We start from the raw sequence: 18,329 nt of genomic DNA, 5'->3' as shown, positions 1-18,329 counted from the left end.
AATCCTAATAGTTTCAGCTTAATCCAGAGGGGTTTAGGGTTGCTTTCTACCTGTTTTAGACTCCATCAATCCTTTTTCTCTGTGTATCTCTGCAAGAGAATGTGAAGTACAGAAAGAGAACAACAGTATCTTCATTTCAGATAGCAAAGTCCTGTACCATAACTGAATCTCTGAAGTGCAATGCAACCTCTACCTAAAATAAAGGTGTAGCTGGACAGTGGCTAGGTTGCCACCATCAATGGTAGTACCAGCTCAGGCAGTGCTGACTGCTATTTTTGTACTTCCCCTCCCCTCCAGCCCCTCCATTGGCATCTGGTGCCCTGTTTACCCTTTTCCCCGCTTACCTTAGTTAAGCTACTGCTGAAATATGAATTCTAAAAGCACCCTAAACCATGTCTTTGAACTAACTGTGCAAGCCAAAGGGCCTAGGCATTGGTGACTCTGCCTGGTGCCAGACACATGAGAAGGTACTTAATCCTGTTGGACCCAAGGCCCCTTAGGAATTCAAGCCCACATTCAATTCCCATACAGGTATGCAGAAAAACTACTCTTATTTGGGAATACGTCAGTTGGTAAAAGTGGCCCCATACCATCTAGCCCTGAGTGAGAACCCCAAGTGTCCTGTTAAAGTAAGACTTCACTGGACCCACATTCAAATATGGATACAGGAAGTCCTTCATGACTGGTTCCCACCTTTTGGGTAAACAACATAACTTCCCACGTAACAATAGTTGGCATCATCCTGTAGATAAGGGGTCGAGAACCTTCCACTGTTATGGGCCACTGTTTGAACCCAGCCCCTATTGAAGGGTGCAAAGATTTGCAGTGACTTGCAAATACTGCAGAGGAAATACAGAATGAGATAGGCAGCAGTACCTGGGGAATGCCCTCTCTGCTGCACTGGCTGGAGCATGCTGTTGCAGGCTGGATCAAGTCTTTTCATAACTTGCATCTGGCCCATTGGGAATAGGTTGCCAACCCTTGTTGGAGATCATTTTGCCCAGTAACTTTTTTTGTCATACCTTCTTGAGAAGGTCTGATGGTATGATCTAGCTTCTGTAACCATCTTTATTAGAAGTGGAGGATACACGGAAGGTGTCATTGCTGGAAGTACTCCCAGGGTTGATCGCAACCTATTTCTCTCCTTGTCAAATTTTCTCTTTCTTTCTTCTCATGATCCAGGGTTCTGCCTTGTATTTCATTCTTGGTCTTACCATCATCTTGTACAAGTTGACCTTTAGCATCTTTTTATTACAAAAATTACACCAAATATTTCTTTCCTTTCCACTTTTTTTTGGTCACTCTCATTAAGCCTCTTTAACATTCCTCATTTATGATGGAAAATTTCAGCTACCTGAGCATTCCATGTGGTGTTGCCCCTATCAGTTCATTACAACACTTTGCTTTCCATTCCTGTTACTATCACAGCCACAGCCACTGTTTGAGTACTTACTTTCAGCTCCCCCATTTTTAAGAAACTTCCAACAGCCTGGATAATGACCAAAAAAATTTTTTTCCCCAACTATTTTAGTTGGTCTAATAAGAGATATCGGATTTACCCAAAGAACCTTGTCTGAATGGTAACTCGGCACTTCCAGGAGTACACACTACTAACGAGCCAGACGACATGGCTCATTACTTATTACTAACACCCTGAAGAGGTGTTAGTTACACCTTACATGTGAAAGAGGGATGATATAAATTGAAGGCACCTGCTAATAGTCACAAGTGTCAGTGGGAAAGCTGAAACAGAATCAAACTCTTGACTTGGTCCCTTGCTCCATAAAAGGCACAAGACCACGCTTCTTTCCTTGTGATAGAAGCAGCCATGCTGAAGTAGTAATGGACGAACAAAAACAGCTGGGATGATTTAGTCTTCCTATGATTTGACTCTGTTGGTTCAATGTGACTTGCTTTGGTGTTGTGCTTAGTTTCCTACAGGATTAGGAGAAATAGTCTTGTTTCCAAAGCAAGCTGCTGTCTAATGGTCAAAAGTAGGCAAGTCAATGGCCAAATTAAACAGCTTTCAGTGTAACACTCAAGAATGGAAAAGGAAATAAGTTTATTGAATCAAGTAATGTGATACTTAAAAACAAACTGCATGAGTTAAAGCTGGTATCAAAAGTTGTCATTTTGTACTCATACAATATCCCTACTAGTCTAATGGATTGGGCATCCTCCCTTCCTCTGACTTCAGTAGGAAGGTGTTTAAAATGAGCAAGTAGATGGATTCTGTAAGGTAGTCTAAACTGTATGATGAATTCATTACAGACTATAAATTCATTCATTTGAGAGGGGCAGCAGGGTACAAAAACCCCATAGCTTAGGTAATTTATTTTGGAGACATGAAGAACATAGCAAGCTGTAGTACCATCCATCGCCATAGGGGTATTTATAGGTTGGAAGGAATATTCATGTCACCACATAAATTTTTGTATGTGGTAACATAGCACCCACGTGGGTCCACCCTGCTTGCTGGCGCCTTCCCAACCTTGCTTTGCCTCCCATCATTTACTGACCCTAGGGATCTCTCCCCAACAACACTGAAATTGTGGCAGGTAGTCACATCATGGGATGGACTGATATGTCCATACCAACCAGCAATAGCTGGGACCTTCTGCCTTCTCTTGGTACTTCCCCTTAAAGGGGACACCCACATAGGTTGAGGCACTTGGCAGGGCCTTGGCCATCACAGCCTCAGCTCCCCTTTGCTCTACAACTACACCCTCTGCCTGGGACTGCTGTTCAAGGCCTCAGTCTCTGAGTTTCAACCCTTACCTCAATCTCAGGGCCTGAACTCTGGGGCTCATTGCAGGGGGAAGCACTAAAGCACTCCTATTTGTGGCTTCTTCTCTTTACAGCCACAGCCAGTTCTCCAAAAGATCTAGCCAAAACATAAACATCAGCCCAACAGCTGTGAAACAAAAAAAACCTCTCTATTCTGGGCTAATACTTCCCTGCAGGGTGCTAGTTCCCCTTAGCCTCTTCCCTGCAGATCTCTGGGAACTAGGCGGACACTAATCAACCCACCTCCACCAGCTGCCAACTACAAGACCAGATTAACCAATGCCTATTCAGAGACTGGGTTTATATTTCTCAGCCCAGGCCCCTTCCAGTCACCTGACTGACCCTTTTGTTCATCCTTTCCCAGTGCCAGGTGCAGTTAATTGCCTGCCTCATTAGCTACCTGATTCCTGCCCTTTTTTAAAATGTATTCAAGCCCTCCCAGTAACAAGGGCAGGAGTTCCCCGTTGCAGGCAATATATATATATATATATATATATATATATTGTGTATATATATGCATGTGTGCGCACATGTATTCTAAAGTGTCTTGAATACTCTGCACTATGACCATCCCTTTTTAACAGAGAATATAATATTTTTATTTAACGTTCCTGTGGTAGCCCGACTCTGCAAGTGGTAATTGATTGGGCCCGTCTCAAGAAAGTAGTCCAGTGTGTGAAGGCATTATTTCTAGTAATCCTGCTCGTCTGTGGGGTAACTCTAATGGAGCAAACAGTAGATTGAGGGAAGAATATGAATATGGCAATATATTCCCAACCTAAACTTGTACCTTAAGGTTTATGAACATGAATCCCATCAAGTGCAATGTCATGCGAGGGCCGTGTCACATGTTGTGCTGTGATCCGCACATCTGTCGAGCGGTGTGAGCGCGGGGTGTAAGGTGCAGGTGCTCTAGTGTAACACAAGCCGAAAATACCTTCACACCCTTAGTGCTTGGCGCCAGTTTCAGGAGTTAATGTGGAGACAAGCCAGGCGTTGAGAGCTCCAGGAGCCGCCCCAGAATCGCAGTAACAAGACCTTGCTTGGCATGAGCAGCCCTTTGCGCCCCCGCACCGGGGCAGGACCGAGATGATTTAACTCGGCAGCTTCTGCAAACAGCGCCTCATGAGCGGGAGTGAGCACCATCACTTGATCCGCGGGGTCAGGAACCGGCCCCGCCCCCGAGCCTGACGCAGACCAGACCCAGCCTCCCGGCACTGAGAGAGCCGCGCATGCGCACTGTGCCGCCGGCTCTCGAACTGTGTTTCCCTGGAGGCTGCGCGGGCGCCGGCCCCTGCGCGCGCCGTGACGTGCAAAGTGTGAGCCGCCATCGCTGTCGCGGGCTGTGCGGGGCCGAACGGGCAGCGCAGCGCAGCGCAGCGCAGCGCAGCGGCGGGGACCAGCGGGCGCTGGGCAGGTAGGGCTGGGCGCGGACCCCGCGGGGTGGCTGACGGCACCGGCTGCGGCCCCGGCCCCACAGGCCGCTCGGCCCTGGCCTTGCCACTGCGTCGGCCGGCCCGGCCCTGTCCTGTCCTGTCGGGTCCTGCCTCGGGCCCGGCGCGGGGCCGTTACCGCGGGGCGGGGGAGGGGCGCCCGGTCCCCCCTGCAGCTCCCTCCACCTTGTGCCGCCGGGGTCACTCCCGGCTCCTCGCTACCTCCGGGCCTCCCTTCCCCGTCCGTCCGCGCGCCCGCCCCCTGCCCCGAGCGTGGCGCTTCCTGCCCACGTGGGGGGGTGGTGACTTGCCGCCCAGCTCAGCCCTCTTGCTCGAAGGACCCCTTGTTCCTCACCTATCCTTGCTGCCATGTGCCGGGTGGGCTGCTCTGCCCAGCCCTGCCCTGCCATTGCCTCGCCGCTGCCTCCATATGCCCCCCCCCTCTCCCCCCTCGCCCCGAGGGGCCGGGGTGAGACCTCGGGCCTGCCGCCTCCTCCTTCCATGCAGTGTAGTTTTGGTAGTGAGTGGCTCTACTGTTGGAGCTGCTTTCCTTTTGGAGACTGTTTTCATACACTTATTAATTGCAAGAATTAAACTGGTACAGTCCCTCTTATAGGCATGACAGGTGCCTCTGGGCTAGTGAACCTCTTCCCTGATTAGGAGTCAGACATGCTCAGGAAAGTGCGTTTGTGGGAGCGCAGGATGTCTTTGATTACACAAGTGTAGTTACAGTGTTACAGGGCTCAGGCATAGACCCATTCTTTGTCTTGCTTTTCTCCTACTTGTTTGATTGGGGATTGTTGTCACCCCTTGAAAACCAGTGGACTGAGAATGGAGTGATTTTTCTCTTGACACCAACATATTTGTTCCTTGTTTTAATTATTTTTTTGTTACAGTTGGTTGACAGCCCCTCTGAGGTACATTTCATAGAAGCTTAAATGTAGAGAACTAAATTATTTAATCTTTTGAGCTGGACTTCCAAAATTTGACTCAAGTTGGTGAGTGAGTGAATACTACATTTTGACGGACAAGTAGAACAGTGCTGGTTTTTTAGATCATTATTTTTACTGTTTGTAGGGCCTGCAGGCAAGTCGTATTTGCTTCTTGATGACTGAAGTGACAAGCTGAAAAAATAGGCCATCATCTTGAAAGTCCTGCTTCTTCTAACACTAAGATGTGATTTCATTCGTGATTGACCATGCAGATCTCTTCTTTGCTTATAGACTGTGTTCAACAGTACAGTTGTTAATCAGTGTTGGCATTTGCATAATCATTCTTAGGTTGCAACTTTACCACCCTTTTTAAGAGTGGGATAGTTGTTGCAGGCTCTTTGCACACTCAGGCAGCCAGAGCTTCATTTGTTTATGCAGCACTTGCTGTTTAAAAAAAAATAAAAAATTTCTACCATTGCAGTTAGATTTCACGCTACCTTAGACTTTGTCTACAGTGGTTCTTTTAGAAAACTTAAATCATTGTTGAGAGCAGTATTATATTTCTTGTTTTATCTGGACTGGGTTAGAGTGTGGTTGCTATAATGTGGCTTGACCTTGTCCATTATGCTGATGGACAAATTTCATAACTCTGTTAATCTTCATTAGAATTTATGTCTGACGTTCTGCCACAAGGTTGATTAAAATCATTACTTATTTTTTCTTAAACAATATGATTTCTTGTTATTTATATGTTGCTAATTGTTTCCTTTTCATTTTAAATTTTGCAGTGCAGCTTTTGAGCTTGAGTTTCATATTTATTATCTGAAATTCTAATACTGTAGGTACCTTATTTTAAAAGATTTTCATGTAAAATGGTTATATCTCCTGAAACAGTTTAGAGCCTTGTTGTAATCCTTACCAGGAGAGTGCCACAAAATTGATAAGCAAACAGCTTGTGCTGTTTTTGCAGCTAGCATTCCCTTCCAATATGTTGCAGTTTCATAAAGTTGAAGCTGAAACATTTCAGCTAGATTATACTATTTAGGCTTTGCAGTTGGAAGCTGTGTCCCAGAGTCACTCTGTGCCACAGGCACGAAAGGATTTGAGTGCCTATTTCTTGTTGAAATCAGTAGGATTATCCGTGTTGCCTAAACACCTTTGAGGACTTGGGCCTTTTTTTGTGAGAGACCTTTTTCAGTCTTTTGGCTTGTATATTAATGTATCATGGGAGCTTGTCTTCTTAAGTCTCAGTTGATTTTTATTGTTAAAACTGAAGTCATTTTATTTGAGATGACAGAGACAAATAAAATTGCCTGCATAAGTGCTTGCAGAATCGAGGCCTGGCTTTCAGTATTTTGCATTTTGCTAATGGCAAGTTTGAAAAATGTGATTCCCAAATAGTAATGGTATTAAAGAAATGTAACGTTATCATTTACTTAATTACAAATTATAATTTGAGGCTGCAACTTCAACATCATTTTTACAGAATTTCAACTTGATTTTTAAATCAGTGATTAAAATGCTACATCCTATTCTTAGTTCCTGAAAAGCAGTTTAGGGGTTGAAATTTGTCAAGTGCCTGTACAAAGGAAACAATGAGAATTAGGGCTGCTCTAATAAACATCCTCTACTGCAGCTTAGGGGCACTTCTGATCACATTTTATTCAGTCTGCGCTCTTGTTTTTTCTCTTGAGCCCTTTGATGAAGTTCTTGAGTGAGGGGAATGTAAATCTGGCAGGAATTGATTTGATCATTGCATCTGCAAATGCTATGCACTTGTCATAAAAATGCATGTGCTGGGAAAATTGTGGTTAATGCATGAGAAATACAAGTTTGTGTTATACACCTTGGTCTCTTTACTGATGGCATTTAGCATGTAGTTACAATAAAATAAATTTGAAAAGGTAGTACACAGAATTGAGGAAGGGAAAACCGAAATCCTCCCTCCCCTGGCCATGTGATGTTTTTGATAAAGGTTTTATTTTCCCCTTTTGTGCATGCCTATATGCAGATGGAATAATATTAAAGGAAAATGATGAGTCTATGAAAATACTAGATTATATCTACATCTACTATTGAGATCTGACTGTGCTCTGAACTAGGTAATGATCTAACTTTTTAGGGAAAGTTGAGATTCTCAGGTTTTTGCTACATGGCACTCAGGTTATAGGGCAGTGGTGCATGTATGCATGGGTAATGTGAAAATCATGTACTTACTGCTTCCTGACTAAAGCTTTTTTGATTTGTTGCCAGTATCACCAGAGCAACCCTTCAGCTGCTCTGGCTAGAATGACTGGCTGACAGACGGACAGACAAGGGGTCCAAAATGAAATGTAAACTCTTCTTTAGAGTATGGGGAATCAATGACCGGGCGAAGTGAAAAGGCCTTGTGGGGGGTCAAATCATGCATTTTTCAGAATCCTGGAATATAGAATTGGATTGATGATGGCCGAAAAGGTTGGATGCACTTAATCATATTAGCAAAAAGCTAGCTCTTCTGTAGAAGTAATAGGGCTGACTATAAAATGTTCAAATGATATATGAAAGCTTGAAAGTTCATTTGCAAGTAGCTAATGAGTTCAGTGGGCGATCAAGGGAACAACCAAGTAGGAATCCATGTTTACTAGACACCTGCCAAGACCAGGAAGAGTATTGTAGAAGGTGATTCCCTAAAGTGGGAATCATTATTTGGTTGGATTTTCCGTTACAGCAATGTCTTCCTTTTCTAAAGAGCTTGCTTTTCTGTAGGGTTACAGTCCCAAATCCTTCAAAAGGAAAAGAGATGGTGTTTATCTCATCTTGTGGTTAATATATGTCTTATGTGCACCAAGATGTTTTTTTTTAGGGGTGCATCGATACAGATTTTTGGGGCTGATACGGATAGCCAGTTTTTAAGGAGGCATCTTGGCCAGTACTAATCCAATTTCTGATACCAGTCTGGCAGCTTGAAGAGCTGGATGCAGCTGGTAAGTCTGTTGTGGTGGAAAGGGAGGGGGGAGGGAAGGGGCGGTAGGGGGCAGATCAAGGCCCCCACGTTGAGGGAGGAGCAGGGCAGGGGCTGGGTTAAGCGCTGCCCAGCTAGGGCGGGGCTCAGGACAGAGCTGCAGTTCATGGGGGGGGAGGGGGGCAGATCCTGCTGCTGCATGCTGCTTGTCTGGGAGCTGCTGGTCCGGTGGCTTGTCTGGCGTTTGCCCACCAGCTCCTGGGGCTCGTCTGGGAGAGCATGGTAGGGCATGTGCCCCTGGATCTGCGTGGGGCTGGTCGGGCTTTTTCCAGTGGGGCAGGCCTGTGCTTGGGGCAGGCGGTGGCGGCACTGGGAGGGGACTATGGGTGGGGGGGGCCTGTAGCTACCCCACAATTCATCATAGCCCCCACAACCCCCCTCCCAGTGCATCCCTGCCCAGCTGGGAAGAGCTTGGCACAGCCCTGGCACCAGTCCACTCCGTGCAGATCTGGGGGCACTTGTCCCCGCCATGCCCTCATGGAGCGGCAGGAGCAGCGGCAGGAGCCGCTGGACAAATGGGCAAGCACTGGACCAGTGGCTACTAAACGAACAACGTACAGTGGCAAGAGTCACTCCCCTCCTCCCCTGGATGAACCACGGCTCTGTCCTGCACCCCACCCCGGCTGGGTAGCTCCAGCCCCTGCCCCAGCCCCACTCCTCCCTCACCATGGAGGCCTTGATCTGCCCCCTCCCTTTTTCCCCTTCCCTTCTCTCTTCCCCTGCCCCTTCCACCACACCAGACTTGCCAGCTGCATGCAGCTCTTCAAGCTGCTGGGTGGTGCTCCTCGCCTCCTACATGCTGCTCTGTGGCTGTGTGCAGGCATGGGCCATTTAGTGACCACATCAGGCTGATTTCCGATACAGACAATTTTATCTGATATCAGACCAATGTATTGGTGCACCTCTACTTTTTTATTAAAAAAAACTTCCATGGCTTTGGATCAGCAGTCTCTTCAGAATGCAGACAATAACTGCTGTACATTAAAAGGAGAAAGAGAGACTTCAGATATCTGGATTCAGGTAGCTTTTTCCTCAGAAGTATTTTGCACATTTGCATCAGTGTAATGCATCCAGAATTACACAAGCCTCCCAGTGTAGTTTTGGATTGAATAAAAGCTAAGTGGAATAACTAAGAAAGCTTAAGTGGGTCATTTGGTCTCTTCCACATTTGTGTTGTGTCCTTTATGGTTGCTTAGGACATGGATTAGTGCATGCTAATATTGTTCAATACTTTTTACAGTGATGCTCTTTAGATTGGGGGTCTTATAGTTGTGGGCTTATAGATCTACTTTCTTTGGGTCTTTGGTGTTCCTGAGATTCCCACCATTTTCATGTGCAAATGGTGTGCTTTTGTTTGTTGCCTTATCTAACCAGTCCAAATACATTAAGCTCAAGAGGGCCTACGGGACATGAATCATAAGTAATAAAAAGTTCTTCATTCACTCTCTTTTCACAAGAATAGTTCTGAGATGGTTTGTGGTGTGCAATGTTCTATTTAAGATGCTGATACTTGGCCATAGCATCAGCATATAAATGTATAATTTGTAATGCATATTAAGCTATGTTCTATATATTACTCCCTTCAGTTGAATTCCTGCAAAATATATACATCAGGAAGAGGGATAAGACTTTTTGTATCTGTTTTTTAGTGTGTCTGCATTTTAAACTGTTTTGCAAAGTTGATTCTGGCTTAATTAGAAAGCAGGTATACATTGACACCTATTACTAGGGACCTACCTAATTCCCAGAGGCTGCCTCCAGATTTTGTTGTCCCAGCACGGCATTGGGCACTGTTTTCATGGTAAAGCATGGTGGGGTCCCCCATACCTGTGGCTGATGGGTACTGAAAGTCCTGCCCCTCCCTGGAGATTGACAGGTGGCCACCTGTCAATTTCCAGGGAAGGGCGGGACTTCCCCCTCCCCCCCCCCCCCCCCCAAGATTGATAGATGGCTATTTGTCAATTTCTGGGGAGAGGTGGGATTTCCAGGGCCCTTCAGCCAATCAGAAGCATTGGGGGGGGGCAGGGGGGATGCACCATGCTGCACTGTGAAATCCCCCCTGCCCCTGCTTCCCTTCCCCTCTGTGTGCTTTGGGACACCTGGGCTTCCCATCTCTGTTTGCAACTCCCTTTTTATTCCCCCCACCTAGTCTTCCCGCTTTTTTTGTGGTCCCTGCGCTTTTTCACGGGGACTGGGGTTTTTCATGAGGAACCTACCAAATTTGTGGTTTCCACAAAAATCACAAAATCATGAATTTGGTAAGTCCCTACCTATTACGTGCCAGATTATCACCACTATTTAAATGGTAGAAATCTTGCTTTATTTTTGGAGAAGAAGGAATATCTTTTGCAGTCCCCTTTCTTTGCTATTATTCTCCAAAACCGCACTTGATTTATAATCATCACTGTAGATTGGTTCTAGGTACAGTACAGTCTCTCCGGATCTGCTTAGTGCCCTGTAGCCAGGCCACATCAGACTGTAGTCAGCCTTATCAGCAGCCCAGCTTTGCCAAGTTGAAAAGTAAGGGAAAAAAGAGCAGAGCAGCATACTGGCTGAACTATAACCAGAGTTCAGAACCATCAGAGTTCCTAGTATGCTTTTACTAGACTTGAAAGATTTGATGCCCATTAGGTAGTTGCCAGTACATAAGACTGACAGTTGATAAGAACAGGGACTACTATTGATCTGAGCCACCAGGTTGAGAAGCAAGGTCTGGAGACAGCAACATGTTTTAAAACAAGCTCAACATTGTACATGGAACTTGTTTGGAGGCTGGGCAGGGGTGTAGATCTTCTGGATTAGCTGCTAACTGGCAGTAGATGTCTGATAAGCTTGAAGTTATTGCTTTGCATTCTCTCTCATGAAGCTGTTAGAGACGAGAAAGTACTTTCCTACATCTCTTCCCTTTCTCACCAGACCCACCTGACTGTTTTTGGAAGGTTTGAAGGGAAAGAGTGGCAGAGGCATCCCTCTCCTTATCTGCTTCTCTGGGTTCTTCTTTCACTGTGAGTGTCTGTCAAACACCCCTCTCTGCTACAACTTTGAATTTTTCCTCATCGCAACAAGTGATTCTTTTTGCTTCCACTACAGCAGAGGGGGCTGAATAGTAGGAATGATACTGATTAGAATCTTGCTGCTTTCTGTTTTTTGGGTAGGCTTCTGAGCAACAGTAAGGGGATGAGATCTGTCCTTGTATGTTGACCAGCGGAAAGCTTGCTTTTAATAGATTTGTAGCTAGACGTGTACTTCTGTTGTCACCAGAGTTTTGCATGTATCGGTCTGTATTTGATTGTGCAAAGTAGATTTTCATTTGTGTGTATACCTGAAAGATAAAAACTAGACCCTACTTAATTTTTTCAGAACTTGATGGCTTGGCCCCCACTCTTCTTCATCAGTGACTCTTTACTTGTGTTACCAAATGGATTTAAATTCCTGATTATTAGTTGAGTCGGACAATTTAGTAATCAATGTTTCTTTTTTTTCCTTCCCCTCCACTGTCCTTATGCTAAGCCATGACTTCAGGATCTGGTCATGTGGACTCCAAGGCTGAGCTTACTGCTTTGCTGGAGCAATGGGAGAAAGAACATGGCAGTGGGCAAGACATGGTCCCTAACCTCACCAGGTAAGCCCCAGCAAATAAACCCAGAGATCCAAACATCTCAGATGTAAGAGCAGCTTTTGGCGTGTGATGGTTTATATAAAAGTTTATTAAAATAATTGATTTAGCTATTAGTTGTTCATACTAGTCTTGGCCTAAAAATTAGGCAATGTGCAATTCTCCACAATTTAAAATTAAGTGTAGCCTGTTTTATAAAGATCCTATACAAACTGCCTTCAAAATAGTTTAATACTTAAATAATAGAAGAGGGAGGGACTTGAACAAGGGAGAATAATTATATTTTTGTCTGAAACTACTGTATTTGCTCAAATACAAAACAAGGTTCCCCCCAGTTGGTATGGGGGGGGGAAGGGAAGCCACTTCTCTTATAGTTGCATACAAAAAATGTTACTAAATACATTGTTTATCATTAAACTGCTGCCAAAAGCAGCATGTGCTCAGCTATAGAAATCAACTATGAAGTTGATTAAATGCAGCCAAATGAGCATGGCTGTAAAACACATGGGCCACATTAGGTAAACATACTGATAGGAACCTTTTTGTGTGGCCCTTAACAAAAAAACAAACAACCCAGGAAGCTATTCCCCTAGGAAGGAACTGACACTGGGCCTGGAGGGACTGTAATACTGAGCCAGCACCAGGATGACCAGAGCTAGCCCTGAAGCCCCCCCCCCCAATCTTAACCAAAAGAATAGGTTAGGGCAGCCCATCAGAATAAGATGTATTGAGCCCATTAAATGTAATCCCCCTCACCACTGATTCTTTTCCAAGTCATGGTGAGCCACGGCATTGCATACATTTTGACTTGCCTCTTCACTTTTATAGCTGAGATGTGCCTTTTCCCAGTTCCATAGTTTTGTTTCTTTACCAGCCTTAAATGCCTAGCAAACATCAAGAAATTGGACCCCAAGCAGTTCACCCAGAATCCCTCTATTGCCTCCCTCTCTCAGCCTGTTGCATATCCTTAGCATTGCCCCACCCTCCATGAGGTGAAGCCAGACCAGGTTGCTCTGTGCCTCTTCTACACCAAAATTTTTGAAGGATCCCAGGATTTGTGATAAGAACACCTGGTTCCAGTCATGACTGGGGGGTTAATTAGCACATGGATCCTTTGTGGGGGTATCTGGAGTACACATACATACTTAGCAGTGATGAGCTGTGGGGTCATCATGGCTTGAAAGCTGTTGATTTTGGTGGGGCACAGCCCTATTAACTATGTGGTAAATTGTGAGCCTTTGTTTTTGGACTAATATCATGCATAGTTTGTATCATATTGCTTCTTGGCCTTTTAGCTCAGATCCATTGTAGTACCTGTTCTGGCAGGGGAGATACTGTGATCACTGGTCACCAAGCCAAGATCACTTTAAATGTCATTGTGTAGTTAAGGGTGGAAACTTGTCCAATGTACTAAGGGCAGGCCCTCCTATAAGAGTTTACTATAGCCTCCTAGTAGGTAAATCTTGGCTACATGCTTGATTTTTATGGAGATGGGGGATTTCTCCCTAGCTTGCTCCTTTGGCCTTTTGGCTGAGTGCAGGTCAGATCTGGGGACATGCAAACTCCAAGGCCTTTGGGCTTGGGGCCTGCACATCAGATGCCTGCCATGAATATGGCAGTATCTGAAGCCCTAGGCTTGAAGTCTGGGAGGGAGGATACTTGCTGGTGGTATTACCACTTGGGCTTAATGACTGAGCTCTGCTTAGTCAATAAACTCCAGAACTGATTTGGCAACTTTGGCCTGAGATGCAGGGGGGGAAAAAATTTGTACTATACTTATCTGGCAGGAGAGATGCCATGATGATGCTTTCTGCCCATGTGGCTTTATGTACCTGGCAGGGGAGATCCCCTTCTTCTTAGCCTTTAATGACTTCTTGTAATTGAGGGTAGAGACCTGTCCATTGCACTGTAGGTGGGCACCCCTGAGAGAATCTACTGTAACCTGCCAGTGGGAGGATCTCAGCTGCACAATTCATGGTGATGGTGGATTGCTTTTGGGCTTTCTCTCTAGCTTGCTTCTTCAGCCTGTTGGCTAGGGGCGAGTGAGACTAGGGGGCATCTGAACTCCAAGACCTCTGGGCTTGAGACTTGTACGTAGAATGCCTGCCATGGATTTGGGATTGTCTAAAGCCCCAGACTGATGTGACTGGGAGGTAGGATACTTGCTGGTGGTAGCACCACACAGACTTGAACGATTGAGCTCTGCTTATTCAAAATTTGGAACTTAATTCAGAGTTGATTTGGCCCTGGAAACAAAATGTTATTTAAAAAGTAAAAGTTTTTACTACATATTCATAGGTTCCCAAGTGCTGCTGAAAAGTGTGTTTATGGAGTTCCTGTGCTAAAACTTGCAGCAGTTCCAAAAAAAAAAAAAAGTAACATGCATCAACTCTGGATGAGCTAAGTGCAGGGGTATTTCAGGCAAATTGCTACAGCCATGTTTAATTTCAAGGTAATTGTTTTAAAATTTGTGCCTCACTTTTATGTGCAGGATCTGACAATAAAGAGAGGGTTAAGAAGCTGCCAGGGGGAAGCAGACAGCAAAGGAGCTAGCTGACCTGACAGATTTATTTTCCCTGCTATAGCAGTGGTAGGGGGACAAATAGAAGGCAAGTCTTCAATGATAAGATTCTGTACCTGAAAAATTATAAGGTATCCAGGTTGTAGCCATATTGGTCTAGAGGCAAAAGGAATCAGAACTTGTGGTAGAGGTGATACCTTTTACTAGGACAACTAGATTGATCGATTGATTTTTCAAAAATCTAGTTGGTCTAATAAAAGAGATCACCTCTACCACAAGTTCTGGAAAATTATAACATATTTATAAATTTTCCATATATAGAATCTAATTATTGGAGTCATCTTATAATCAGGGTCATCTTCTATTTGAGTTAATATGGTAATAAAGCCTTGTTTAAAGTGGTTAATTAAAAGAAGCTTATTCCATATGGTTGCTGTTGTAAAACCTTTTTATTGTAATTGTGCTCAGATTATATGAAATGATGAAAAGCATTGTCACAAGATAAATTTTGGGGAATAGAGAGGAGGTTTAATGAGGCTTGCTGGTCAAGTCCAAAACAAAGTTTAATAAAGTGCAGTTTTTTATGATGGGATCCTTTAATGAACAGGGAATTGATAGTTCCTTTGAAAGAAGGTGGTCATGCGTTGTTTGAGAAAATGCTCTTTCCCTGGGCTTGACCAGCCAGCTGTCCATTGTGAGGAAGCTGGGATGTGGAGAGTAGAAGGAAGAACTGGTGGTAGTAGCTCTGCTTATCCAATGTAAGATAGTTTCCAGGGCCAGAGGAAAGAGATGTGAAGTGTCTTCTCAGTGATGTTCATCAAAAATAGTGCAAAAACATAGAAGACAGCTTCTAGATAGTACTGTTGTCATCCCCAACCACCTAAAATATCAGTTTGGCTTCCCAAATTGCAAGATATTTAAGGCAGTACATTCTAGTTGTATTTTAAGTTTATCTTCTAATTTCTGAGACTTCAGGATAAGCTCATGTCAAGTTTTCAAGGTTTTTCCCTGTAGCCCTAAAGAGCTAGAAAGCTACTCCTCATTTAAAATGAAAGCTGTGATCACTTGCTTTCAAAAGCTGGTGTTTTAAATATCCAGAAACATCTGATAAAATTGTAGAAATTGGCAACAGTAGGTTAGATAGCATTTGTCTTTGCCATAGAAGGTCTTGTCAGAGAATATTTAGTCATCCAGCTGTTCTAGTAAGCAGCTTGAAACACCAGGGAAAGTTCCATCTTCCAGAACAGTTTTGCTTTCTTACCACTCCTCTGCTCTGGAACTGTCCTTTATCCTTGAGCCCTGCATAATCTGTGTCAAAGTAAGCTGTTAACTTCAGGAGCATTCCCTCAGTCCTTACTTCTAGGATTCTGCATGGTACACTGATTGTGCTTGCATGGATAATGGGGCAGAAGCATCGATACTACCTACCAGTTACGTTTGTAATATTTTTGAAGTATTTGGTTCTGATGATCGTGATGTTGAGTCAACACATCTGTCACTTAAAAAGACAACTGGAATGTACCTCAAAGAGCACTTCCAGACTGTAGACAGCCTGTATTAACTCCCTTTGAGGCAACTTTGATGGCCTAACAGACTTGACCCAATCCATGAACATTTGGTGCTCTTGACAAGGTTACCTCAATTAGTCTTTGAATGCCAAGCCTTTTTAGCTTTAGTGCAGGTGACAGGCCTCATTTTAAGGCATTTGGTAAGAGGGTGCACTGGACCTAGTGATTGCTGAATTAATATTGCTTCAGGTAGCAGTAAAAGTCCCAGTCTTCTGAAGTGTAGTTTGATGTAGTCTGTTTTGAGAAGAAGTGCCTTAGACTGACATAAGTCTAGGTTTAAGGGAGTCTTCATGAGCGATACTGATTGTGCTCAGTAATATTTTAAGACAGAGTGATGCTCTTGCATATTGTTCTGGACCTTAAAACAGGAAGTTGTGGTTGTGTTTGTTAGTGAGCAATATCTTTTATCTTCCTTCCTCTTTGCGAGTTGAAGTAGAGAAAAACTTTCTGGTTGGTGGAGGGCTGAGATCCAGAGAACGTAGTGATGAATTAGGGTATACCAAAGTTAATGCCAATTGAATAGTAGTAGAACTAAATGACAGTAAATTGGCATGATCACAATATCTGATGGGCTACATATAAAGCTTCCAATAAGCTAGTGCTCTGGGCCCATGCATCTTCTGATATTCTAGAATACAAGCACAGCTAAAAAGCTGCTTAGAGGCCAATGTCCCCCAGCCACAAATATCAAGGATACCAACAGGTGAGAAGCTGCGACTTGAAATGCTGCTGTACCAACATCTGTTCAAAGTCCAAGTATAGCTTATGTACCGATCCTGTACATACATTGGGCCATTTCCTCAGCTCCCTTACTTATAGGTATCTTGGCATGGCCAGTGGTTCTACACTACTCCCTTGACTGATTGCTCTTATTTGCTGAATTGGGGCATGCGTTGGTGAAGTAGTTGTATATAGCTGAACTCCATAATCCTACAATGATCTTGGGCCACTGGAAAGACCTCTGTGGAACCAATGTTGTCAACTGGCAGCTTCAGGACTGCTTTTACTTGCACACATCTCGTTCCCTAGGTGAAGGTTCTCTTACCACACCCTACTACAGGTGGGATACTTTTAGATTGGGTACAGATGATGTTCTGTCCCAGTGCCTTTTTAAATGTATGTAGTGCAGTACCAAGGAAAGCACAAGGATGCATTATAGAGAAAACAAAGGGGAGAAGGGGGCGGCTTTACCTTTACATAAAGAATGTCTGTTTAGTCTATACTATAAGAGTCTGAATGCCTGGAAAAATACCAAGTAAGTCAAGGAAGCTGGGCAATTAAGAGGAAATTATTTGTCTGGCCTTTTTCTGTCACCTGTTAAGCTAAGTGTTTGGCAAGGGGAACTTCTTAGGATTCATCATTTTCACCCCTTGAGTTAAAGGCTGACAGTGCCACTAATCTAAAAATAAATTAAATTTGATTCTTTAAAAATGTCCTCTAAACAAAGTGGAGAGAGAACTAAGTGCTTAGGTTCATTTTTCCTCTTAAAATATCTTATTTTTTGGAGTATGGTTGTGGATTAGGCAAAAAACTTTTTTTTTCAGGCCACCTTTTAGCATTTTAAAGAGTCAAGAAGGAAAAAAACTTTCTTCTTTGCATTTCAGTTTTAAGAGTTATTGCTTTTTATTTTTCACTGGCTAAGTGATTGCACCTGGTCCTCTCAAAAGCATCATCAATAATCCATACCCATATTCATAGTTTCTGCTCTGGGAGCACTCCAGTTTTGACTGACATGTAATTTGTCTGTTCACCTAAGCAAGACTGATGAGGACACTTCTGAGTCCCTGTTTGTCAGGTTTTGTTTGATGTTGAAGGTTCTGCTTACCACCTAGAAAGACCTAAGTAGTCTGGGTTATGGCTCCTTGGATCACTTCTGTTTTGCCTTCCTGTTGGCCCTTGTGCATACACCCTTCAGCTATTAATTCCCAAGAGAAAAAATGGAAGCTGGCAATAAGGCATCCATTAGAAAGAGGTTCTTCAGGATGCAACTTGTCAACAGTCCTCCAGAGTGTAAATTGTGCAGCGTTTTAGAGGGACATGCAGTTTGCATCTTTTCAGATTCAGGCTGATTCACAGGAAATACCAAAACCCTACAGAAGCACAATCTTGTGAAATCTGTCAGTGACACAATAAGGTTCCTTGCTCGTTACTCTTAAGGCATAACACTTTTGTAAAGTATGCCCAAATATTGTCATCTTTGCCATATAAGTAAATCAGTGCAGTTTGTGGCAAGGGAAATCCAACAAACACCTTCACTTTTTACAGGTCTTCCCTGGTAGCCTCTGATATACACTGAAAAAACAACGATAGAATTCTGTAGTATTCTAGAGAAATTCCTAGAAAAAGACAAGTTTGTGTATTTCTCCAGGATTTCTTACACCTGTTTAGCTGACTGATTGTTAATTTTGGGATTTCTCCTATAGCTTTAGGATCACTTGTCAGCTGAGGGGAATGAACAGTAAAACAGC

The 18,329-nt window shown here is 43.9% G+C and overlaps 1 protein-coding gene and 1 non-coding gene across 3 annotated transcripts in view; both read left to right on the top strand.

Annotated features, from left to right (window-relative positions):
* Positions 1 to 4,034: 4,034 nt before the first annotated feature.
* Positions 4,035 to 18,329, top strand: part of DCAF1 (DDB1 and CUL4 associated factor 1) — a 103,652-nt gene continuing 89,357 nt past the window's right edge. Inside the window, exons 1-2 of one of the 2 annotated variants that reach the window (XM_019475704.2) lie at positions 4,035 to 4,204; positions 11,667 to 11,778. In XM_019475704.2, coding sequence (XP_019331249.1) covers positions 11,669 to 11,778 — 110 coding nt within the window. In that variant the 5' untranslated portion in view covers positions 4,035 to 4,204; positions 11,667 to 11,668. The remainder of the gene's footprint in view (positions 4,205 to 11,666; positions 11,779 to 18,329) is intronic. The other variant, XM_059715397.1, reaches the window with a different exon arrangement.
* LOC132244567 (U2 spliceosomal RNA) lies at positions 13,048 to 13,237 on the top strand. Its single transcript, XR_009456141.1, has one exon. It is a non-coding gene; the product is annotated as a U2 spliceosomal RNA (small nuclear RNA).

The sequence above is a fragment of the Alligator mississippiensis genome, chromosome 12 (genome assembly GCF_030867095.1).
Source record: "Alligator mississippiensis isolate rAllMis1 chromosome 12, rAllMis1, whole genome shotgun sequence".
NCBI lineage: Eukaryota > Metazoa > Chordata > Crocodylia > Alligatoridae > Alligator > Alligator mississippiensis.
This window is presented reverse-complemented; position numbering and strand designations above follow the sequence as displayed.